Raw genomic sequence first — 26215 nt, 5'->3', positions numbered from 1 at the left:
CTTTTTCCAAGTATGGGGACGGCAAACACGAGGGGACACAACTTTAAAGTGAGGGGAGATAGGTATAAGACAGATGTCAGAGGTAGTTTCTTTACTCAGAGAGTAGTAAGGGTATGGAATGCTTTGCCTGCAACGGCAGTAGATTTGCCAAGTTGAAGTGCATTTAAGTCGTCATTGGACAGGCATATGGACGTACATAGAACAGTGTAGGTGGGATGGGCTTCAGATTAGTTTGACAGGGCGGCGCAACATTGAGGGCCGAAGGGCCTGTACTGCGCTGTAATGTTCTGTGTTCTATGATTTAAACAAGTGTGACAGTGAGTACAGCAATTAGAGCAGTAAATCAGCAAGTAAAATGACCAAGGAAGAGTCAGAAACTAAGACCAGTAAGGCTAAGAGGAAGAACAGACAGGAAGAGATTACTAAACAAGGCAGGACTGGCGGTCTGATGTGCATTTGCTTTAATGCAAGGAGTACAATAGATAAGATAGATGAACCTAGAGCTTGGATTAATACATAGGACCATGACATTGTAGCTATTATGGAGACTTGGTTGAGAGAGGAAAAAGATTGGCAGCTTAACATTGTTGGATTTAGAGATTTCAGATGAGATATGGAGGGATGTAAAAGGGGTGGCAGTGGCATTACTGATTAAGGAGAATATCACAGCATTAGTGAGGGAGGACACCTTGGATGGCTCATCCAGCAAGGCCATATGAGAACGGCTCAGGAATAGGAAGGGTGCAAACGCTTTGATGGGATTTTACTATAGCCTCTCAAGAGCTAGCAGGAGATAGAGGAACAGATTTGTATTCAGATTATGGAGAAATATAAATGCAACAGGGTTGTTGTGGTGGTCAGTTTTAATTTCCCCTCCATTGGCTGGGTCTCACTTAGTGCGAGGGGCTTAGGTGGAGGGGAAGTTTGTTAAGTATGTCCAGGACATTTTTTGAAACAAGATATAAATATTCAAACTATTTAATCCAACTACAGGGGCCATAATTAACTTGAATTTGGAGAATGAGCCCATCTAGATGATTGAAGTTTCAGTGGTGGTGCATTTCAGGAACAGTGACCATTATTCTGTAAGTTTTAGGTTATTTATGGATAAGGAAAAGAGTAGTACTTGGGTGAAAGTATTAAACTGCAGGCAGCCTAACTACCATGATATTAGGCAGGAACTGGGGAATGTGGATTGGGGGTAGCTGTTTGAGGATAAAACCACATCAGGCATGTAGAAATCGTTTAAAGGCCAGTTGATAGAGTTCAGAACCAGAATGTTCCTGTGAAAATGAAGGAACATGATGGCAAGATTCAGGAGCCTTGGATGACAAGAGAAAAGAAAAAGGAGGCTTAAGTCAGGTTTAGGAAACTGAAAACAAAGTCCTTAAAGAATACAAGATCAGCATCTGGATGGGTATATGAATAGGAAGGGTTTGGAGGGATATGGGCTGGGTGCTGGCAGGTGGGACTAGATTGGGTTGGGATATCTGGTCAGTATGGGCGAGTTGGACCGAAGGGTCTGTTTCCATGCTGTATATTTCTATGACTCTATGACTCTAATCCAGACAGAGGGATCTAAGTCTACAATTCCCTGAAAGTGGCAACACAAGTGATTAAGGTGGTCAAGAAGGCATGTGAGATGCTTCCCTTCATTGGTCAGAATGTATAGTATAAAAATCAGCAAATCATGTTACTGCTGTATAGAAATTTAGATAGGCCAAATTTTGAATATTTTTTACAGTTCAGATCACCACACTACCAGAAGGATCTGGAGGCTTATGAAAGGGTACAGAAATGGTTTACCAGGATGTTGCCTGGTTTGGAGGGTGTCAGCTGTGATTGAGATGACACAAACCTGGATTGTTTTCATGTGAACATTGAATGATGAGGGGTGGCCTGATAGAAATGTATAACATTATGAGAAGCTTGGACAGAATGGATAGTTTGAGTCATTTTCCCAAGGTTGAAATGTAAATTATTAGCGGATAGAAGTTGAATGTAAAAGAGGCTAAGTTTAAAGGAGATCTGAGAGGCAAAAGTTTTACACAGAGGGTGGTAAGTGCCTGGAAGGTGCTGCCAGAGGAGGTGGTGCAGGGGGATACAATAGCAATGTTTAAGAGGCATCTTGACAGATACATGAATAGGCAGGGAATAGAAAGATATGGACGGCTTGGAGGCAAAAGGCTTTTAGTTTAGAAAGCCATCATGTGTTAACGCAGGGCCTCTGGACCAAAGGGCCTGTTGCTGTGCTGTCCAGTCAACCCAATCACTCCTGATATGACAAATGTTCCATCCCAGGGATCAGACTGGTGAACATTCGATCAATGGCAATCTCGCTCAACCTGTTCCTTGAGTAAAGAGATTAAATCTGCAAACAATACTCCAGGTGTGGTCTCACCAAGGCCCTCTTTAGATGCAGTAAGACATCCTTGCTCCTTTATTCAAACACTCTTGCAATGAATGGCAACATATCATTTACTTTCCCCATTGCTTGCTTCATCTGCATGCTTGCTTTCTGTGACCGGTATAAGGACTCCCAAGTTCCTTTTGGACATCAACATTTCTCAATGTATCCCCATTTAAATATACTCTGCCATTTTTAGTTTTCCTATGGAAGTAGATAACTTCATACTTATCATTGTTATACTTCAGACACCATATATTGGCCGATTCACTCGATTTGTCAAAATTGTCCTGAAGCCCCTATGTTCTCTTCATCACCTATATTCCCATTTAATTTTGTATCATCAGCAAACTTGGAAATATTACATTTGTTTCCATCATCCAAGTCATTGATATATATTGAGAACTGCTGGGGCCCAAACACTGACCCCACTTGTCAATGTCTTCTACTCTGAAAAAAAGTCCTCTTATTGCTACTGTTTTCTGTCTGCTAACCAACTGTCAATTCATATGTCTATTACCACCAATTCCATGTGATTAAATCTTGCACAATACCCTCATATAAGGATCTTTATCAAAAACTTCCTGAAAATCCAAATACAACACACCCACTGATTTTCTCTTATCTATTCTGCCAGCACAACTTCAAAAAACTTTGTCAAACACAATTTCCTTTTCATAAATCCAAAGTGACTTTGTGTAATAATGTTTACATTTTAAGTGCTGTTATCATGTTCTTCACAATATTTTCCCTTCTGCTGATGTTAGTTAAGTAAGAGTTAAATACGAGTTACTGTGAGAATTAAATCAGGATTTCTATCTTCACAGTTAACAGAATTGTCCAGGCCAACCTTGCATAGAATAAGTGCTGGCATCAGCAGAACTTTCCAGAGAAGCCTTGGGAATCAGAAGACAGAGGATTCCTTTTGCGCATTTCTAGGCATAATTCATGGACAGGTACATAATCCAGAGGGAAAACACAGATACTGATAAGGAATTGTGGAAGCAGTACCAGGCACAGTCAGGCTAGGATAAGGTTAAGCAGCCCAAGTCAAGAAAATATGTACCTAGGACTGAAGACATCTATGCACATAAAAGGTTACAATTTGTGGATGTGACTTAGTGTGTCCATGTTGATGGATTTCTTGAATTCAGCAGATGATTGAATGCAGACTAATCAGTCTGTAATTTCCATTTTTCTCTCTCCCTCTTTTAAATTTTTCTACACTCCAATATGCCGGGACTATTCCCGAACCTAGAGCATTTTGGAAAATGGCAATCAATGTCTTCATTATTTCCACGGCCATCTCCTTTAATATGTCCCATCTCAGTCCCATTAATTTCTCTAGCACTACTTTATGAACACTAATTTATTTCAGTTTTTCCTTTGCAAAAGATCTTTGGGAAGATCTCTGTGTTTTCTCTGAAAACAAAGTTGTTCAATTTCTCTGCTGTTTCCTTTCTCTCCACTAACAATTTCTCACAGTTCAGGCTGTAATTCTCCAATTTCAGAGTGAGAAATTTCATGAGAATGGTTTATGAGTGACAAAATTCAGTTGCAAAGGTAGATTGGAGAAGCAGGGGCTGCTCTTCGTGGAGAAGAGAAGACAGACAAGAGATTTAGAACATAGAACAATACAGTGCCAAAATGCCCTTCAGCCCTCGATGTTGCGCTGACCTGTGAACTAATCTAAGACCATTCCCTACACATCATCATCCATGAGCTTATCCAAGGATTGTTTAAATCTCCCTAATGTGGCTGAGTTAACTACATTGGCAGGTAGGCCATTCCACACCCTTACCACTCTCTGAGTAAAGAACCTGCCTCTGACATCTGTCTTAAATCTATCACCCCTCAATTTGTAGTTATGTCCCCTCGTACAATCTGATGTCATCATCTTAGGATAAAGACTTTCATTGTCTACCCTATCAAATCCTCTGATCATCTTGTATGTCAAATCCCCTCTTAGCCTTCTTTTTTCCAATGAGAACAGACCCACGTCTCTCAGCCTTTCCTCATAAGACTTTCCCTCCAGACCAGGCAACATCCTGGTAAATCTCCTCTGCACCTTTTCTAATACTTCCACATCCTTCCTGTAATGGGTGACCAGAACTGTACACAATATTCCAGTTGCAGCGCACTAGCGTTGTGTATAGTTGCAACATGACAACATGGCTCTGGAATTCAATCCCCCTACCAGATCAAACTATTCAAAATTATGCGGTCCATCATATTGGACCTTACAGTGTCCTTGGGTAAGGCAAAGGGTGGAGGGGTTTGCTTTTTAATCAACAACTTGTGGTGCATGGACGTTACAACCCTGGTTAAAAATGTGTTGCTGGAAAAGCGCAGCAGGTCAGGCAGCATCAAAGGAGCAGGAGAATCGACGTTTCGGGCATAAGCCCTTCTTCAGGAATCCCTGGGCAGCCATTGCTCCCCAAACCTTGAATTCCTCACCATCAAATGCCGTCCCTTCTGTCTACCATGGGAATCTACTGCTGCTATATTAACTGCTGTGTACATACCGCCACAATTAAAGGTTGAGGAAGCTCTGGATGTGCTGTACTCCATCACTAACACCCTGGAGATTGAACACCCTGAGGCACTTGTTTATTGTAACTGGCAACTTCAATCAGGCCAATCTAAGGAAGGTGTTGCCCAAGTACCACCAGCATATTACCTGCCCCACCAGGGGCCTGAACATTTTAGACCACTGCTAAACCACTGTGCAAGGTGCCTACCACTCTATCCCCCTTATTTCAGGAACTCCAACCACAAAGCCATGTTTCTTCTCCCGGCTTACAGGCAAAAGCTCAAGCAGGAGATCCCCTCGCAGATACAGGTCCAGTGCTGGTCGGAGGAGGCAGAGGATCAACTCCAGTGCTGTCTGGAATCGGCTATTTGGCCATGTTCAAACAGGCCACAGGTACCTTGGACGAGTAAGCCACCACCGTCACAGACTTTATTAGCAAGTGTGTGGAGGATTGCATACCGAGGGAGTCAATCCAGATGTTCCGTAACAGGAAACCCTGGATGAATCAGGACATACAGAACCTGTTAAAAACCAAGCCTGAGGCCTTCAGATCAGGAGACCCACTCAAATATAAGGAATCCAAGTATGACCTTTGCAGAGCCATTAAGAAAGCCATGGAGCAATACCGATCCAAACTAGAGACCCACACAGACACCCAATGACGAGAGCAAGGACTGAATGATATCACAGATTCTAAAAAAAGAAACAGTGCAAGATAGCAGATAATGACACATCCCTCCCAGATCATCTCAACTTCTTCTATGCTCGCTTTGAGCAGAATTTCAGCGGAGAGGTAACACCTATTCTGACAAGTCCTGACAAACCTATCCCAACAGTCACTGCATCAGAGGTCAGACCGGTTTTCTTTTGTGCGAATCTAACGAAAGCGATGGGACCAGACGGAGTACCAGGCTGTGCACTCAGAGCATGTGCAGATCAACTGTCAGAGATTTTCTCGGACATCTTCAACCTGTCCCTGCAGCAGGTCACTGTCCCTGCCTGTTTCAAGAGGGCCAACATCATCCCTGTAACTAAGAGGGCTCATGCAGCATGTATCAATGACTACCGCCCAGTGGCCTTAACTTCGGTGGTCATGAAGTGCTTTGAAAGGCTGGTCATGGCATTAATCAACTCCAGCCTCCCCACTACTCTTGACCCACTCCAATTTGCCTATTGGACCAACAGATCCAGATTAGATGCCATATCACTTGCCCTTCACTCCTCCCTAGAACATCTTGACACCAAGAACATCTACATAAGAATCTACTCATTGACGACAGTTGCCCCACTCTCTGCAACTGGATCCTCAGTTTCCTGACCCACAGGCCACAATCAGTGAAGATTGGGGACAATACGTCATCCTCACCACACTCAATACGGGAGCCCCCCAGGGGTGCGTACTCAGCCCCTTACTGTACTCACTGTATACCCATGACTGTGTCACCAAAGACCAGACTAATGCCATTTACAAGTTCGCTGATGACACCACCATAGTCAATCGAATCTCAGATAGTGACGAAACAGACTACAGACGGGAGATGGAAGACCTGGAAAAAATGGTGCACTGAAAACTACCTAGCTCTTAATGCCGGCAAAACCAAGGAACTCATTACTGACTTTCGGCAGGATGTTACTCATGCTCCCCTACACTTTAACAACACAGAGGTGGAACGAGTGGAGAGTGTCAAGCTCCTGGGGATGGTCATCCACAACAAGCTTTCTTGGACTCTTCATGTGGACACACTCGTTACAAAGGCCCAACAATGTCTCTTCTTCCTCAGGAAGCTGAGGAAACTTGGCATGATAGTGAATACCCTTGCCAACTTTGTATGTGCGCCATCAAGAGCATTCTGTCTGGATGTATCACTACCTGGCATGGCAACTGTACCATCCAAGATCAGACACTGTTACAGAGAGTGGTGAACTCGGCCCGGACAATCACAAAGGCCAACCTCCCATCTATAGAATGCGTCCTCCAGGCCCGTTGTCAAGGAAAGGCCGCCAGCATTCTCAAAGATCCATCCCACCCTGGCAATGTTCTTCTACAACCTCTACCATCGGGGAGAAGGTACAGAAGCCTGAACACATGCACCAGCCGGTTTTGAAACAGTTTCTACCCTACTGCTGTTAGAATACTGAATGGACTCACAAACTCTTAACATTCGCCTGTACCTGTGTCTTTGTTTTTGCTGCTGTTTACCTTTATTTACTTATCTATGCTATTTAACTCTGTGATCTGCCTGTATCGCTGCAAGACAAAGCTTTTCACTGTGCCTTGGTACATATGACAATAAATTCAAGTCAATTCAATTCATGCATGGTCTGTCCAAAGTAGAGAAGGAGAAATTATTTCTGTTCATGGAAGAATGGAGTGATGTGATATAGACTGTGTGATTATTTTTGTATTTTAAAAATCATCAATTTTAAGTTTGATTGAGCGACATGTGGGTTTTCTGTATATCTGGTTAATAATTAACTTCTGAGTGTCTATGCTGCCATAATAACTTAAAACAGTCGCAGAGAGCTACTTTTATAGCACTAATTGGCTTTTGTTTAAATTAGGATGTTTTACAACTTAGCAAGGTAAATCATTATGCTTTAGAATTTTTAAATTTCTTTTCAGCTTGGGGAAAACCATAGCTTCGTGGCACAGACCCTTTGTAATCTTATTTTGTTTCGCACATTCTGTGAAGACCTTGAATAGAGCAATGCCACTATGAAGGGGAGAATATAGTAAATCTAAATTGTCTAAGTAATGAACAAGTGATTGTCCCAAATCAGAAGAAGTTACTTCAATCTAAGTATGTTTAAACTCAGATGCATGACAGCTCCAGGAAGAAACTACCAGGCCCACTGTAAAGGAAAGGCTTCCAGCATTCTCATAGATCCATCCCACACAAGCAATGTTTTCCAACAACCTCTACAATTGGTGAGAAGGTACAGAGACCTAGAGGGATTAAATTAACACTTTCCGTTAAGGTGAGTACCTCAGGGAACCTCACTGTGCTGTATCTTCACTGGCTCTTTCAAGATGGCAGCAGAGTAGGGCTCCTGAGCAGAGCTTGTCCACCCTGATCACTTTTCTTTCTTCTTCTTTTCTCACTTTTCTTTCCTCTCTTTCTCTTAATTATTTATTTTTTCTTAGTCTACTCATCTACTGCATGTCTGGAACAGCACCAGAGTGGGACTCTGCAATGAGGTGGCTAATGCGGCAATGGAGCGTAGCAGCAGCTGGGGCCCTGTATGAGCCCGGATGCTGTCTGTGGTGAAGAATGGCGGCATTGAAAGATGGTGGCAGCAGTGACCAGTCACAAAGGAAGACAGCAGCTACGGTCAGCAGCGCTCGGGGACAAAGTCTTGCGAGTGGCAGCCAAGCCTGGCATGCCAATGGAGGTCAGCGGCGAAGGCAGCTGGTGAACAGGGGCAGGTCTTAGCCCAACGTGGTGAAAGCATGCCCAGTACTGGGGAGAGCAAGCCCGCTTGAGGAAAGCCCAGCTTGGAGCGCTGTCAGGTCCACAACTTAAGAAAGGACTGTAATATTTGACTTTTTAAAATTGATTTCTTTATTTTTCCACTTTTATACTGAGAAGACTGTGGTACTGAACTTTTTAACTTATTTCTTTATTTTTCTATCTCTATAATTAAGGTTTCTACATACTTCTGTACTTAAAATGGTGCCATGTGTGGTGACATTGCACACTTTTCTGTACTCTTATATTCCATACTTGAGTACACGTGATAATAAAACCTAAATCTAAAACTAAGGTATCACAAAAGGTGTTTCTCTCTAAGAGGGTTGCTTTTGCGCATTATACAAGGGATAAGAGTTTTTGGAACTTGTAAAGGAGTGCTTTAGGATTAATTGGATTATACTTTCCTTCTGCATTTGTGTTATATTCGGCACTTGTGTTAAAAGAACGTAGCTTAATTTATTCCATTTTATCTTCATTTCTTTTGGTTAATAAACTTCTTTTTTATAGATAATTCATAATCTGCAACATTGTGTGTGTTTGTTTTAGTGAGAGATTGCTTGTTAAAACCAAACCAAAACAAACATAATCCAACAAGCTAGGTTTATATCTGGGATCGACAAATTCAATCACAACATGAACTGGAAAGACAAGTGCGATATCATGAGGAGAAAATATTTTATGCAGAGAATGGTTCAAATTTGAACATGCTGCCTGAGAATGTAGTGGAAGAAGGTTCGACTAAAGGTTCACAAAGGAGAATTGAATTATTATCTGAAAACAAAGAAGAAATATATAGTTGAGTGGCCCTTAGTGAATTGTTCCTGCAGATGGGCATTCGGGCCAGAATAAGCTGATTGGCCTTTTTCTATGCTGTCAGCATTCTTTGATTCTATAACTCTCATCTCCGCTGCTGTGAATGGCACAGTTAGGGGCAGCACGGTGGCTCAATGGTTAGCAATGCCACCTCACAGTGTCAGGGACTTGGGTTCGGTTCCCACTTTGGGCGACTTATGTGTGGAGTTTGCACATTTCCCCTGTGTCTACGTGGGTTTCCTCTGGATGCTCTGGTTTCCTCCTATAATCTAAAGATGTGCAGGTTAGGTGAATTTGCTGTGCTAAATTGCCCATAGTGTTCAGGGATGTATGGTTAGGTGCATTAGTTAGGGGTAAATATAGGGCAGGGGAATGGTCCTGGGTGGGTTACTCTTTGGAGGGTTGGTGTGGACTTGTTGGGCTGAATGATGTGTTTCCACATTGTAGGGATTCTATTATTCCATGTGAGTTTTAGTTCTTTAACATCTGAACAGTAAATTGTGTAAAAACAAGCTGATTGTGCTTTGTTTAGTTTAGTTGTACACTGAAATGGAAAAAAAAAATTAGTTTGAAATCAAAAACTGTGGAAGGAATTACTGTGCTTTTTCAAACAAGTTGCTGGACCACATTGTAAATTTTGTTTACCTTGCTGGTTTGTTAGTAGTGAGGAAGGAGAGATAGGATGGCATGGTACTGGTGAGTGCACACAGAGTGGGATTCAGGTAACAACATCTTGCTGATTGATTTGTGATAGTTGAATGTTGTGGATGTTTGAAGTCATCATCCTGATGACAGTTCTCTGATTTGTTCCTGGGCAGGTGAAGAGCTTGGGGGCTTACAGCAGAGGCTGCTGGGAAGCTTTCGGCCTACTAGAAGAGCAGATTTTGTGTTTCTATCTCTCTGCAGTAAAAGTATGTGGAGTGTCCCACCAGTTCTATAAGCTGTTGCCTTTAACCAGTAAGTCAAATACATTACAAGTGGTGTTGCATTTGTTCTGTGCCTCCTGTGAAGAAACGAAAAACACTTGTAGAAAGGAGACTGAAGAATAAAAGGTCATGGGAAGCAAAAGGAGCATCCCATTAAACCCTGTGGAATGGTGCTACTGAAGTGTTTATCCAGAGTTTACCTCTACCCATAACACCAGTTTGTCAGTGACTGCCCCTATGTGCAAGTAGGGGTTTAAAAAAGGGGCTAGAGTTTTAACTAGTTCAATTATAAGTTGTTAGTTCATAATTTCATTTTCCCTATGGTTAGAATTGATCTGTAGTATATAGTGGTTCTTGTTAAGTACAGGAATCTGGTCATGCTTTCTGTTAACCCGATTCCATCAGGCAGATAACTGAGAACTTTGTGGAATTTAACTAAATCATTAACCTTTGAGGTGATCCCAGGAGTCATAGGATTTGAGAATCTGCTACTTTCCCAAGTGGGCTGTAACAATTCAATATGCCTTAGGAAACCTTTGCTGAAATAAAACATATTCCTTTAATTAATTACCAAACTTGTCACTTTAGGAAACCCTTCCTTCTAAATGTAAAACTTATAAATATTTTTACTTATTCAATATTTCATTGAATTCAATCAGTCCACTAGCATGCTATACTTTTAGTATTAGTGATGTTTAAACTAATGTTTAAAGGCATCTGCTCACCTTGCTGCTGTGTCGTTTTTTGCTAACTGCAGGTGAACCTGGTTGTGCAGGGCTGGGGGCAGCACTCGAAGTGGCTGATGTGGTTCCTGAATGGCTGTGGGCTCCTTTCTCTGTGGCTGAAGTAATGACAGAGGGTGCCTCTTGGGACACCTTCTGTAGTTCTGCAGCCAGCTGTTTTGGGTCAACTCCTGGGGACTTTTGCTTTTCTCCTGAGAAAACAATCAACACTTTATAAAGAAGACCAGCAATAAAACACAAATTGGATGATACTGATCCTACTGTAGATTCAGTTATTGATAAAACACACAAGTGTAACAATTCCAATTTTTTTTAGCTGAAGGTATTAATTGAAGGAATACGAATAATATTTGAATAGGGTTAGCTCTGCACATCAAGTAACATTTCCTAATGATCTCAAGCTGCACATGAATTTCAATGTAAACTGATGCCACTGTTCTTTAAACATGTAATAAAGTGCTTGGAAACAATTAAATACAAATAGCTTAGTGCTGATAAACCTTGAGGCCATAGACAAGAACACATGGTTATAATGTTTTCATGTAACTCTAATTAGTTCCAATCATTAATAGGACATTGTTTATCAGAATTAATGGTAATAACTTTCTCCATGAACTTATTGAGCTCAATGTTTTGAAGGAGCTGGGCAGGGTTCAGTGAAAATGTTCTAAATCAGGAATCCTGGAAAGGCAGAGATTCCATGGAACATTATCATTATTTGTGCTCACACTTGCCAACCACAGTCTTTGCTGGTGAAAGCTTATACAAGGTCGCTACTAGGAACTGAGAGAAGGAGGAAGATTATGTCTGCAAGTTTGTGGCGGTTGGGGAAAAGAAAGTGTATGAGGGACTGACGGTGTGGATGGGTGCATTTGGGGTATTGCTGAGGTTTTCAAGGAATGTTTGGGCCCTGCTCTTGGAGTATAATTTGTGTGCTACCTGCCAGATCCTACATGTTAAACAAATATATTCTACATAGAAGCACTCAAAGTTTGTGTGAAGATTTGTAGCTCGGGTGCTCGTTGCTGTGGTTCTGTTCGCCGAGCTGGAAGTTTTTGTTGCAAACGTTTCGTCCCCTGGCTAGGCGACATCATCAGTGCTTGGGAGCCTCCTGCGAAGCGCTTCTTTGATGTTTCCTCCGGAATGCTGGCAACTGAGTTACATCATACCAAGGGAGCCCTGGACCTGTCTGAGTGAGAGGGAAATGGCTGCAGAGCTCAATATGAGGGGAAGTAATATGGAGGCTAGAATTTGAAGAGGTCAAGTAAATTGTGTCATACACGATATTAATGTGTCGGAGACTGCAAGGAGGAAGAGTTAATATCAATGCAGGGAGAGCATGGAGGAGAAACATAAAAGAAAAACTAATAAGTTCAAGGCTGAAAGCTGAATCTGAGCTCAAGGATATTAGAGTCATAGAGTTATACAGCATAGAAACAGACCCTTCGGTCTAACTCGTCCATATAATATAGAACCTAGAACAGTACAGCCAATGATGTTGCACCGAACACAATGCCAAATTAAACTAATTCCCTCTGCCTGCCCTTGGTCCATATCCCTCCATTCCTTGCATATTCATGTGCCGATGTAAAAGTTTCTTAAATGCCCTATCTGCCTCCACCACCACCTCTAACAGTGCATTCCAGACTCCTACCACTCTCTGGCTCAGTGGTTAGCACTGCTGCCTCACAGCACCAAGGATCTGGGTTTGATTCCAGCCTCGGGTGACTGTCTGACTGGAGTTTGCACATTCTCCCCGTGTCTGCGTGACTTTCCTCTGGGTGCTCTGGTTTCCTCCTACAATCCAAAGATGTGCAGGTTAGGGCAATTAGCCGTACTAAATTGCCCATTGTGTTCAGGGATGTGTAAGTTAGGTGCATTAGTCTGAGGTAAATGTAGAATAATAGGGTCTGGGTGGGTTACTCTTTGGAGGGTCAGATTGGACTTGTTGGGCCAAATGGCCTGTTTGCACACTGTTAAGGATTTTATGATTCTATCTCCTTTGAGCTTTCCCCCTCTCACCTTGAATGCATGCCCCCTAGTTTTAGGCATTTAATTCGACTGGGACAACACTACTATCATAGGGCAAGCCAGACAGAGAACAGCCAGGGAATTCCTAGAGGCATGGCATTCATCCACAAACTCCATCAACAAACACATCGACCTGGACCCAATATACCAACCACTACAGTGGACAGCTGAAACTGACAACTGGAAGCGGCAGGGACAGACCACTATAAACACCGGAGGAAACATCAAAGAAGCGCTTCGCAGGAGGCTCCCAAGCACTGATGATGTCGCCTAGCCAGGGGACGAAACGTTTGCAACAAAAACTTCCAGCTCGGCGAACAGAACCACAGCAAGAAGCACTCAGACCACAGGTGACCCTGGCAGGGGAATAAACATGGCTGATGTCTCCAGACCTTTTCACAGTTTCAATAATTTACCAATATCTTAATTGATAATTTATCAGTGACAATATCCCCATTACAAAAGTAGCAGACACTGACCTCAAAACTATTCACAGAACATTCCCAAATAGCCTTGAGTAGTCAACCCATTTGGAATTGCAGATACTGTACGAAGGCAGTTCCTTTGCATGTATTTGGTATTGTACACTTGGAACTTGTGTTTTATGCAAACCAGGGCATGGAGGAGTTTGATAGTCCGCTCTCTCCCCTCTCCTCATTCTTATTCAACTCTGGTGATGTAGGCAAAGGGACTGATTGGTGAACATTTTCAACTACAAAATATTTCCTTTTTAGGGGTTCAAGCTGCTGGTCTGGATTGGACTCAGCTTGTGATGTCCTGCCAGAAGGTGGTGTATCTTCACACACCAAGAACACAATCTAGGTCCTGATCAAAGCACAAGTGAGAGTATTTAAGCTTCTTAGAAAGAGACAAATGATATCAAGAAATGGTTGGAAGCACTTGCACTGGACATTCAAAAAGAATGAACGTGATAGGTCAAATAATTATCAGCCAATCATCTGACCTCGTGATGGAATAAACACATTCAGAAAGGCCTGGATTATTCAGAGCTAGCATTGTTTTGATAAGGGAAGGCATGTCATATTAATTTAATTGAAGTTGTTGAGGAAAATCAGATAAGGATAATACAGTAAATGCTGTTTATATGAATTTTAATAAGACATTTGACAAGGTCCAACATGGCAGACTGGTCAGAAACATTAAAGTCTATGGGACACAAGGGAATGTGATGAATTAGTGACAAGAAAGAGAGGGAATAGTTGACTTATTTTTGAGGATGGAATCTGGTTTCCAGTGGTGCTCCACATGGCTCAGTGTTGAGTCCCTTGCTGTTTGTGACATACATAAGTAATTTAGACTTAAATGTGGTAGGTGGGATTAGGAAATTTGTAGATGACACAAAAATTGGCCTGGTAGTTGATTGAGATGATAAAGTAGGATTCTGTCAACTGCAGGATGTTATCAATGGTTTGGTTGAGTGAACAAAAGCGACAAATAAAATTCTATTTAGTGAAGTGTGGGGTTATGCATTTGGAGAGCACAAACAAAGCAAGGGAATACACAATCAATGCAATATTATTGCATAGGGAGAGGAAATAAGAGACCTTGGAGCATATGTTCATAAGTCTTTGAAGGTGGCAGGACAGGTAGATAAAGCAGTAAAGAAGATACATAGGATGTTTTCCTTCAGTGGACAAGCTATTGAACACAAGAACTGAGGTGTGTTGCTGGATTTATATAAGACGCTAGTTTGGCCACTGCTGGAGTTCTGTGTGCAGTTCCAGTCACCACTTTACAGTAAGAATATGAGTGTCTGGAGAGAATATCAGGAGATTTGCAAGAATGTTATGTGGAAACTTTGATAGGTTGAGGTCGTTTTCCTTAGCACAGTGGAAGCCAGGGGTATTGATATTGAGCTATACAAAATAATTAGAGGGGAGGCAATGGCCGTATGGTATTACCACTGGACTGTTAATCCCGAGACCCAGCTAATGTTTCTGGGGACCTGGGTTCAAATCCTGTTACGGCAGGTGGTGGAAGTTGAATTCAGTGTAGGGTGGCATGGTGGCTCAGTGGTTAGCACTGCTGCCTCACAGCGCCAGGGACCAGTTCGATTCCCACCTTGGGTGACTGTGTGTGGAGTTTGCACATTCTTCCTGTGTCTACGTGGGTTTTCTCCAGGTGCTCCGGTTTCCTCCCACAATCCAAAGATATGCAGGTTAGGTGAATTAGCCATGCTAAATTGCCCATGGCATTAAGTGCATTATTCAGGAGTAAATATAGGGTAGGAGAATTGTTCTGGGGGGTTACTCTTTCGTGGGTCGGTGTGGACTTGTTGGGCCGAGAATCTAATCTAATTGAATCATCAATGAGGGGTTTGATTGGAGTGGGTAGGTAATACTTGTTGCCCATCATGGTGAGGTCAATTACCAGAGGGCAGAGTTTAAGGGTGATTAGTTGAAGATTTTGAGGGGACATGAGGAAAAATATTTTCACTCAGAATGTGGTGGGTGCTCTGGTTGAGGTAGAAACCCTTAACTCATGGAATCGTAAAATCACCTAATACAGAAGAGGCCATTTGGCCCATCGCGTCTGCACCAACTAAAGTCTAATCGAAATCTACATCAATCCCACAAAGTACAAAGAACAAAGAAAATTTACAGCCCAGGAACAGGCCCTTCGGCCCTCCAAGCCTGAGCTGATCCAAATGTACTGTCTAAAACTGTCGGTCAATTCCTAAGCATCTGAATCCCTCTGCTCCCCATCTACTCATGCATCAGTCCAGACGTGTCTTAAGTGAATCTACCGTGCTTGCTTCTATTACCCTTGCTGGCAATGCGTTCCAGATGCCCACCACCCTCTGTGTGAAGTACTTGCCATGTGTATCCTCCTTAAACTTTCCACCTCTCACCTTGAAAGCGTGACCTCTCATTATTGAGTCCTTCACCCTGGGAAAAAGCTTGTCTCTATCCACCCTGTCTATACCCTTCATGATTTTGTAAACCTCAATCAGGTCTTCCCTCAATCTCTATTTTTCTAATGAAAATAAACCTAACCTACTAAATCCCTCTTCATAGCTAGCACCTTCCATACCAGGCAACATCCTCATAAACCTTCTCTGCACCCTCTCCAAAGCGTCCACATCCTTTTGGTAATGTGGCGCCCAGAACCGTGCACAGTATTCTAAATGCAGCCGAACCAATGTCATATACAATTTTATCATGACTTGCCAACTCTTACACTCAATACCCCATCCAATGAAGGCAAGCATACTATATGCATTCTTGCCCACTCTATCCAACTGTGCAGCAACCTTCAGGGTACAATGGACCTGCACTCCCAGATCTCTCTGCCCATCAACTATTCCCAAGGCTCTTCTGTTCATTGTATAATTCGCTCTAGAATTAGTCTTGCCTAAATGCATCACCTCACATTTGTCTCGATTGAAAGCCATCTGTCACTTTTCCACCCAACCCTACAGTCTATCTATATCCTCCTGTATTCTCTGACAGTCCCTTATGCTTTCTGCTACTCCACCAATCTTTGTGTCATCTGCAAACTTGCTGATCATACAAACAGTGCCCTCTTCCAGATCATTTATGTATATTACAAACAACAGTGGCCCCAATACTGACCCCTGTGGAACACCACTGGTCACCTTTCTCCATTTCAAGAAGTTCCCTTCAACTACTACTCTCCGTCTCCTGCTGCTCAACCAGTTCTTTATCCACCAAGTTGGAACACCCTGCACACCATGTGACTGCACTTTCTCCATTAGTCTACCATGGGGAATCTTATCAAACGCCTTACTTGTATATGACATCACAGCCCTTCCTGCACCTAACAACTTGGTCACCTCCTCAAAGAACTCTATTAAGTTGGTAAGGTATGATCTTCCCCGTACAAAACCATGTTGCCTATCCCTGCTAAGCCCATTCTTTTCTAAACATAAATAGATCCTTTTCCTCAGTACCTTCTCCCGCAACTTTCCCACCATGGTGCTGGTGTAGCTATGGAAGATGGTCTGTTCTACGTAGCCAACAAAGAGACAGGCTTAGCTGGGGCCCATGTGGGTGCCCATGGCTACCCCTTTGGTCTGTATGGTCTGGGAGATGATGGTTTGGTGATGGGGGGGTGGGGTCATGGTCGAGAGGGCGGTAGGAAGGGGTGTCCTCAAGTTGACATCTGGCTTCAGCAGTGTAGTGGCCAGTGCGCCAGACTACCACTGCATCCCCTTTATCTGCTGGCTTGATGGTGAGTTTGGGATTGGAGCAGAGGGTTTGGAGGGCTGCATGTTGTGAGGGTGAGAGGTTGGAGTGGGGGAATGGGGTAGACAGGTTGAGGCGGTTAATGTCCCGGCAGCAGTTGGAAATGAAGAGGTCTGTCCACCCTCACCCTGCTCTCATTTATCTCTCCACCTTCAGGCACTCTCCCTGTATTTCTGATGAAGGGCTTTTGCCCGAAACATCGATTTTACTGCTGCTTGGATGCTGCCTGAACTGCTGTGCTTTTCCAACACTACTCTACTCCACAGATGCTGCCAGACCTGCTGAGTTTTTCCAGCAATTTCTGCTTTTGTTTCTGATTTACAGTGTTTATCTTCAATATGGTGATATGTTAAGTGTTTATCCAAGTACCTTTTAAAGGTTGTGAGGTTTCCGGCCACAACTACCCTCCCAGACAGGACCATCCAGACCCCCACTACCCGCCCAGACAGGACCATCCAGACCCCCACTATCCTCCCAGACAGGGCATCCCAGATTCCCACTACCCTCCCAGACAGGGCATTCCAGACAGGGCATACCAGACTCCCACTACCCTCCCAGACAGGACCATCCGGACCCCCACTACCTTCCCAGACAGGGCATCCCAGACTCCCACTACCCTCCCAGACAGGGCATTCCAGACAGGGCATCCCAGACTCCCACTACCCTCCCAGGCAGGGCATCCCAGATCCCCACTACCCTCCCAGGTAGGGCATTTCATACTCACACTACCCACCTAGATAGGGCATTCCAGACTCCCACTACCCTCCCAGATAGGGCATTCCAGACTCCCACCACTCTCCTAGGTAGGGCATTCCAGACTTCACTACCCTCCCAGACGGCATTCCAGACCCCCACTACCCTCCAAGACATGGCATTCCAGACTTCCACTATCCTTCCAGATGGCATTCCAGACTACCACTACCCACCCAGACAGGGCATTCCAGACCCCCACTACCCTCCCAGACAGGGCATTCCAGACCCCCACTACCCTCCCAGACGGCATTCCAGACTCCCGCTACCCTCCCAGACAGGGCATTCCAGACCCTCACTACCCTCCCAGACAGGACATTCCAGACCCTCACTACCCTCCCAGACAGGGCACCCCATACCCTCACTACCCTCCCAGACAGGACATTCTGGACTGTCACTAACCTCTGGGTGAAAACATTTTTCCCACATGTGATTCGGGGTGGGCTGGTAGATGGAAACAAAACTGTTTTGGTCACAGAAGGCAGAGGGTAGTGGTGAAAGGGTGTTTTTCAGAATGGAGACCGGTAAGTGTTGGTGTTCCACAGGGATCAGTTTTAGATCCTTTGTTGTTTGAGTTACATATAAATGATATGAAGGAAAATGTGGGTGGTCTGATTAGTAAGTTTGCTGATGATGCAAAAACTGATAGAGTTACTGAGAATGCTGACGATTGTGAAAGGATACGACAGGATGTAGACAGATTGGCAACTTAGGTACAAAAGTGGCAGATGGAGTTTAATCCAGACAAATGCGAGGTGATGCACTTTGGACGATCAAATTTTGGTGTGAATTATACTGTAAATGGCAGAACCCTTGGGAATATTAACATTCAGATGGATCTGGGCAGCAGGTTCACAGTTTCCTAAAAGTGGCAACAAGGTGGCCAAGGTGATGAGAATACAGATGGAATGCTTGCTTTCATTGGCTGGGACATGGATTAAGAGTTGGCAAACCGTGTTGCAGTTATATAAAACTCTTGGAGTATTGTGTGTAGTTTTGGTTGCCACACGACCAGATGGCTGTGGAAGCTTTGGAGAGACTGCAGAGAAGGTTCACCAGGAAGTTTCCTGGTCTCAGGGCATTGGCCTATGAGGACAGGTTAGAAAGACCAGGATTGTTTTCACTAGAAAGACCTGACAGAGATCTACACAATTATGAAAGGAGTAGATAGGATGGATAATCAAAGGCTTTTTCCCAGGGTTGAAGTTTCAATTACAAGAGGACAAGGATCAAAATGAAAGGGGGAAAATTTAATGGAGATGTGCGAAGGAAATTTTCACACAGAGAGTGGTAGGAACCTGGAATATACTGCCAGAAAAGGTGGTCATAGCAGGCACGTTGGTGACATTGAAGAGGCAACTAGATAGTTACATAAGGAGGGAATAGAAGGATATGGACTGAATAAGAGCAGAAGATTTGCTTTTTAGTTTACTTAAGGTATGATGATCAGTATAGGCTTAGAGGGCCAAAGGGCCTGTTCCTGTGCTGTAATTCTCTTTTGTTCTTTTGTACTCAAATCCTGTTTAAACCTTCTGTCTTTCAGCTGAAAATTGTGCCCCTTGTTATTGACCCTTCAACTAAAAGGGGAATGCATTTAAAAGAAACACCGATCTGTTCCTGAAGCACTAGTACCTGTAAGACTACAGTCCAGGAACTGGCAAGAAGGATGAGAATGAGAGGTTAGTTTATTGAAGCAGGCTGAATGGCTTCTTTGTGTGCCATAAGTTTATTATGGTTCTAGCTACTTTTTAATTAACCTTTTCAGAGATGTTATTGCACACTTTTGTCATAGGTGGGGTAAGAATTCAGGCCTCCTATTTCAAAGGTAGGGAACCTATCACTGCACCACTGGGTGTTACTTTGCTCTTGAGACTCTTTGCAGGAGTTCTTCAGAGCCATGTTCTCAGTTCAACCACTTTCAGCTACTTCATCAATTACTTTCTCACCATCATAAAGTCAGAAGTGCGGATGTTTGCTGATAACTGCATAAGGTTGAGAATCAATTGTGATTCCTCAGATACTGAAGCAGTCTTTCTCCAAATGTAGCAAGACCTGGACAATATACAGGTTTGGGTTGACAAATAGCAAATAATATTTGTACTACAGAAGTGCCAATCAATGACTGTCTACAACAAGAGAATCTAACCTTTGGCCCTTGACAGTCAATGTCAGACCCTCACTGAATCCTTCACCATTTGCCAAGTTGCTTTTCTTAATTGAGCATGTGCATGTTCTTATGATGAAGAGGTCCTATTACTAATTGGGATATACTAGACCTTTTATTTAAAAAGGAGTATGGGGATCATCTTGTGCAATGGTAATAATCCTAGTTCTTGGCCACAAGTTTGAGGTTCAAGATTCACTTGCCCTAGAGGTGTGCTTGAACAGGTTGCTGAAATATAATTTTTAGGGTTATATGGCTCAGTGGCAATGTCCCTATCTCTGGGCCTTAAGATTTGGGTTCAAGTCTGTGTGGAGGGAATCTGCATTGTCCTGTTCTGGACATTGTGAATAAACGCATGTGGAAACAGATTGGCTTTAGCTTCATTCTTCCATCTTGTCGGACAGATGTTTGTCAGATTAACACCCTCAACAACCTTGGGGTTGGGGAGTAACCATTGACCATAAATTGTATTGGATTAGCTGTAAAAATACTGTGGCTACAAGATCAGGTCAGAGGTGAGCAATCTGAGTCTTTAAATATTTTTAAGGTAGAGGTCGATTCTTGTTAAATAATTTGGTGAAAGGTTATCATTGTTAGACAGGTGTGCAGATGTGACACTGTTATCAGATCAGCCATGATCCTACTAATGGTGAGTTTCAAAGAGCTGAAAGATCCACTCTTGCTCTTAATCTGAATATTCATATGTCAACTTGCAGAATTGAAAAATGATTGACAATGATTAAAGTGTGATAGCTTTTCATTAGAAAGAATAATGAAATAAATTACTGCAGGGAAACTGAAAGACGAGGTAGGAACTGAGAAAATAAACAATTTGAATATAAACATGTGATGTGGAGGCGCTGATGTTGCACTGGAATGGACAAAGTCAGAAGCCACACAACACCGGGCTATCATCCAACAAGTTTATTTAAAATCACAAGTTTTTGGAACGCTATTGGACTATAATCTGATGTTATACAACTTCTGACTTTGATTGTAAATGACTAAAAGTTGCACCATCAGTTAACAATACCATTTTAAAAAATGTAAAGCACCACTAGCTTTTATTTCTAAAGCACCAGCAGCTTTTCATTTCTAAAGGTGAAGAATTGAAAAGTAAGTACGTTATACTAATCCTATATTGAAGCTTGGTTAGACCATATTTAGATAATCAGCAGGTTTCATATTTTAGAAAAGGATACAGATATTAGATAGGCATAGAGCAGATTTACAGGATAATTCCAGAAATGTGTGGGTTTACATGTCAGAGAGGGATTGACTGGGTGGGTCTCTCATACCTTTTAAAAAAGACTGAGGGGCTGATCTGTTGAAATTATTTAAATATTAAATAGTTGTGGTTGAGCTGATAGAATGGATGGCGAATGTTTGTTTTTGTGGGACACAGCATATCTAGGGGCTATCAAAGAAGCTAGTTACCAAGAAATCCAATAGAGAATTCAGAAGAAATCTTTACATAAGTGATGCGAATGTGACATTTGCTACCACAAGGAACAGTTTAATTGAACAGTTGTGCTGCATTTAAGGGAAGCTAGATGAACATGAGGAAGAAGGAGATAGAGGGTTATATTAAATGAGGAGAGACAGAACCAGAACAGAATGGAGAATATACACTAACATGGACCAATTTTAGTGAATGGCATGTTTTTGCGAAATAATTGCTGTTTGTTTTTATTTAATCCTGGGAAATACTGGCTGGGTAGAATTTATTACCCATCATGAATTAATTAAGCGTCAACCACATTGCTGTGGTATGTAGTGCTACGTAGACCGGACCAGGTAAAGACAGCAGACATGAATGAACTGGAGAGGCTTTTTCTCAATCAACAGTGGTTACATAGGCACCATTAGACTAGCTTTTTATTGAAATAAAATATTCATCACCTGCTATGGTGGATTTAAGCCCAGGTTCCTGGAACATCACCTAAAGTTATGGATTACTAGCCAATAACATTACCGCCTCCCTCAAATAAATCCAAGCTAAAATACTGAGCTTAGATTAAGTAAATGCTCTCCTACCAGCCTTTGCTTGGGAGTGCAATTCCAAATGCTGGAGGCTCTCTAAATCCGATAGCATGTTGAGGTCCCTGGAGAAACATGATAAGAACATTTTCAGATCATTTAAAATGGCCCAACTGGTGATATGTTTACTTGCAAAGATAATGGGAATAATGGATAATGTACAAGAATGTTTTCCAGGCATCTCTCATTCTTGACGTACCAATGAACTGCCTGCAGTGAGGTTCAAACACCTAATGGATGTGTCTTAAAGTGAAATCTTTATTATCTATGTTTCAACAATTATTACAATGCATTCAATTTTATACAGGTCAATTAAAAAAGAAAATAGGTTTGCATCAAAGAAGGTCCTTGCTTTCTCTTTTGAATGTAGCTAAAAACACTGCTTAGCTATGGAGAACATAAACAGCATATAAACTTTGCATAAGAGAGACAGAAATTCAAAACTCTTCTTCTTGAACTCATTAGTACTTAAATTCAATCCAGGCAGGTAGTCTATAATTGGTCAGGATGCTGACTTTAGTATGTCAGTTCTTGATATGTCCCCAATTCAACATCATGCAGCCAATCTGCATCCTCTTCCCATACTGTGGAATTTATTGCTTCCACATAAAGTCATTTCTTTCTTGCCTGTTTGTATTGATTATGTCAAGAAAGACAAAGTTTTGACAAAATGTCTCTTTTAATTGTGTAAGAGTACATAAATTGAATGTACTCTTGAATGTTTCTACTCTTACGGCCTGAAAAATCTGGCCCCAAGATAGAAAATGCTTCTTGTGCTTCAATTTGTATCTTGTCAAACATTTGGTGCAGAAATGATGGGCTGGATATTAACACCCCATCAGGTAGGCATTTGGCAGACAGTGGATAAAATTGGGGAGGTGCCCAGCTTACCCCTGAGCTCACCCCATAATATGGAGGGTGGGCAAATGTTGAAATTGGCAGCACAATTACTATATGAAAGTAAAAAATCTAAGAGTGAATTGAGCTTAAGAGCTCAACGGATCCCCATAATAAGGTGTTGTTAAATAACTTGTGTGGGCAATCAAAAAGGAGTGGGGAGCCTACAAAAAGAAATGCAGTAAGGAAGAGGGATATCTCCTTCAGGGAGTGCCCAGCATACATCAAAGACACTCAGGATCCCTCCCAACCTTATAACTCAGGGACCCGTCCTCTCAGGATAGTCAGAATTGTCTCTTTGTGCAATACTGGCAGTGCCAGTACTGAGCACAGGCATTGCTGTAGATGATATAACTACTGGTCAACAGCTCCTGAGGGTGGGAATTCCTCCTGACAATGATGAAAGTTCAGCAATTAGGTATGATGAAGGGCTTTTGCCCGAAACATCGATTTTCCTGCTCCTTGGCTGCTGCCTGACCTGCTGTGCTTTTCCAGCACCACTCTGATCTAAATTAGGTACGATGACCCATCTGAAAAGCATCCTGGTTGCAGAGTGGACTTCTTTCTGGTCTGTCAGCTCACTGCCAACTTTCATCCAGTCTGGGGTAAGTAGTCACAGGAACATAGTAATAGGAGGATGCCATTCGGCCCCTTGAGCCTGTTCCACCATTTAGTGAGATCATGGCTGATCTGTGGCCTACCTTTATATACACTGATTTGGTCCATATCCTTTAATTCCATTGCTTAACAAAAAATTATCTGTCTCAGATTGAAAATTAACAACTGATCCAGCATCCAGTGTTTATAGAAAAGAGTTCCAAACATCAACTACCTTTTGTGTAGAAGAGTTTTCTAATATCTTTCCTGAATAGTCTGGCCCTAACTCTCCCCAACCAGCAGAAATAGTTTACCCTTATTTACCCTGTATTTTCCAGTCCACCTTTACTATAATTTTTTATGCAATGACTTGTTGAGATTATGAAGCAGGGTACCTTGTTTCTTGTCTCCAACTAAGAAATCAACAATTGCAAGACACATAACATGCAATGCACAACAACAAATTCCTAGTTTTCCTACTTGCTAATCTAGCTAGTCTCTGGGATTGGCCTTATCATGTCGCTTTAGATAAAGGAGCAAAGAAAACCAGCAGGATTGTATTGCCATTATTGGCAGTTGCCAAATGTCTAACTAACATTGCTGTTTGATGGAAGATCTTGGTGTATATGAAATCCCACTCCAGAGTGAGGTGCTCTCTTCAATGCAGGAAGACAACTATGGGAACAGAAATAATTCAGTGCTGGACATACAAATTCATCCAAAAATGCATTTAACCTACTTTCATTTGTTGTTATCTGCTGTAAATTTAACAATATATCTTTTAAACTTAAGCATAGGACTCTTTTGTGCAGAAGTAGTGTCCCCATCTCTAAGCCAGGAGGCCCAGATTCAATTATTCCAGAGATGTGTCCTAGCATGTCTGAAGAGGCTGACATAGAAAATATTTTTAAGCTTAATTATGTAATGTTGTTCGTTTCATGAAGATTCTGTATTGCAATGTTTTTATCCTCATTTTAAGCCATACACACATAAAAAGCATTGAAATTAATTTGGGAAGGATGTACAGTTTTAAGCAAAAAGAACAAACATGATGTTAAACACCATTTTTACTTGAAAGAACATTGAAATGAAAAAGTCCCTTCCCCAGTGTTATGATATTCTATTCTTGAGTATACACCAATTATCAGAGATGGTAGTTGGCATCATATGCCAAGTTTCATAAAGGTTTCACCTTAACATAATGTAAAACAAAAGTTATGAGGTTTGAATGGTAAACAGAAAGGTGGGGAAAAACTCACAGTCTTACACATATTTCAGCTTCCCCAATTGGAACACCAATAATGCCTTGAACCTCCTCGTACGTTTTACCAGTCAAAGGAATTCCATTCCATTCAAGAACTTGCATTCCTACCAAACAAGGCACAGAGAGTGAGATTATTAAAAAATGCACAAATATAGTACTGGCTTTATGAGAGGTTCAACCAATTCTTGTAATCCTAGCTAAATAACTTCCTCTTCAATTGACTCTCCACTTGCCTGTTCCAACCTTTAATAATGAACAACGTAATAAATTGCCCAGATAAAATGGTTACTATTTCAGTCACTTATCATTTACATATTTTGCTGATCTGAAAGTAATTGCTGTTGAGAACCGCCCTTTTTGAAATATTGCAATGCTTTGATATGTCTTGGATGTTCTATTCCAGAAAGACATGTGATGAAGAGCGAAAGCGGAGCCTACCTTTACACACCTTGACAAGCACAATTTATAGAGTTACAAACATGCACTATAGCTATCGTCTTAGTCTGCTTTCCAGTTGGACCACCACCTGTACACAATTAAGTATTCAGTTACTTAATAATTAACAGCTATTGACAGCATCCAAAATGTTGAACTCACATTGGAAGTCAATAATATTTAAGACACTTCAAATAATTGGAATTATTTCACAGCAAACGGAAGGAAAATATTCTTTAAAACAGACCACGCATGCATTTCCTTTCCAGATCAAATCAAAGCACATTTCAAATTTTTCAGTGAAAAAAGAAAAACTTTTCAGTCAAAGATAAGAAGAAACAGTCAAGGTGATGCAAAACAGTTGATGCTCTGAATTACACTTACTGTAATTTTAGCGAGTCAATAGAAAGGGTCGATAATTATGGCCAAAAATTTTGAGTGCTGCACAAAATAAATGGCAAAATAAACATTACAATAAATACGCATTTATAAAGACCACCATCTTTCCGATACTGGAATCTTTCAGCTTCTTTATTACCAAACTATAGCAATATACCTACCACCAACACAACACATGAGACAGCTCAGAAAACAAATTATTTTATGTGCACATATTTAATAGTGAAGCTGCTCCTGAATGATTTGCAGACAAAGAGCCACAAAGAGAGTTTGTTATAGTTTTTTCCATCAACTAAAAACGTTTCCATATTTATTGTATAGTCGTTAGAGACACACAACTTTCTCAAACCATGGTAACTCAGTGGTTAGCACTGCTGCCTCACAGTACCAGGGACCCGCGATCGACTCCATCCTCAGGTGACTGTCTGTGTGAAGTTTGCACATTCTCCCCGTGCCTGCATGTGTTTCCTCCGGATGCTCTGGTTTCCTCCCACAATCCAAAGATGTGCAGGTC

General features: G+C 42.0%; 1 protein-coding gene across 1 annotated transcript in view; it reads right to left on the bottom strand.

Moving 5' to 3' along the window:
* Positions 1-26215, bottom strand: part of pcloa (piccolo presynaptic cytomatrix protein a) — a 568528-nt gene that overhangs the window by 181183 nt on the left and 361130 nt on the right. Inside the window, exons 12-14 of the mRNA XM_043713231.1 lie at positions 24863-24971; positions 22107-22174; positions 10878-11086 (exon numbers count right to left, since the gene is read on the bottom strand). Of these exons, the coding sequence (XP_043569166.1) occupies positions 10878-11086; positions 22107-22174; positions 24863-24971 (386 nt within the window). The remainder of the gene's footprint in view (positions 1-10877; positions 11087-22106; positions 22175-24862; positions 24972-26215) is intronic.

Source organism: Chiloscyllium plagiosum, chromosome 23, assembly GCF_004010195.1.
Source record: "Chiloscyllium plagiosum isolate BGI_BamShark_2017 chromosome 23, ASM401019v2, whole genome shotgun sequence".
Lineage (NCBI taxonomy): Eukaryota > Metazoa > Chordata > Chondrichthyes > Orectolobiformes > Hemiscylliidae > Chiloscyllium > Chiloscyllium plagiosum.
This window is presented reverse-complemented; position numbering and strand designations above follow the sequence as displayed.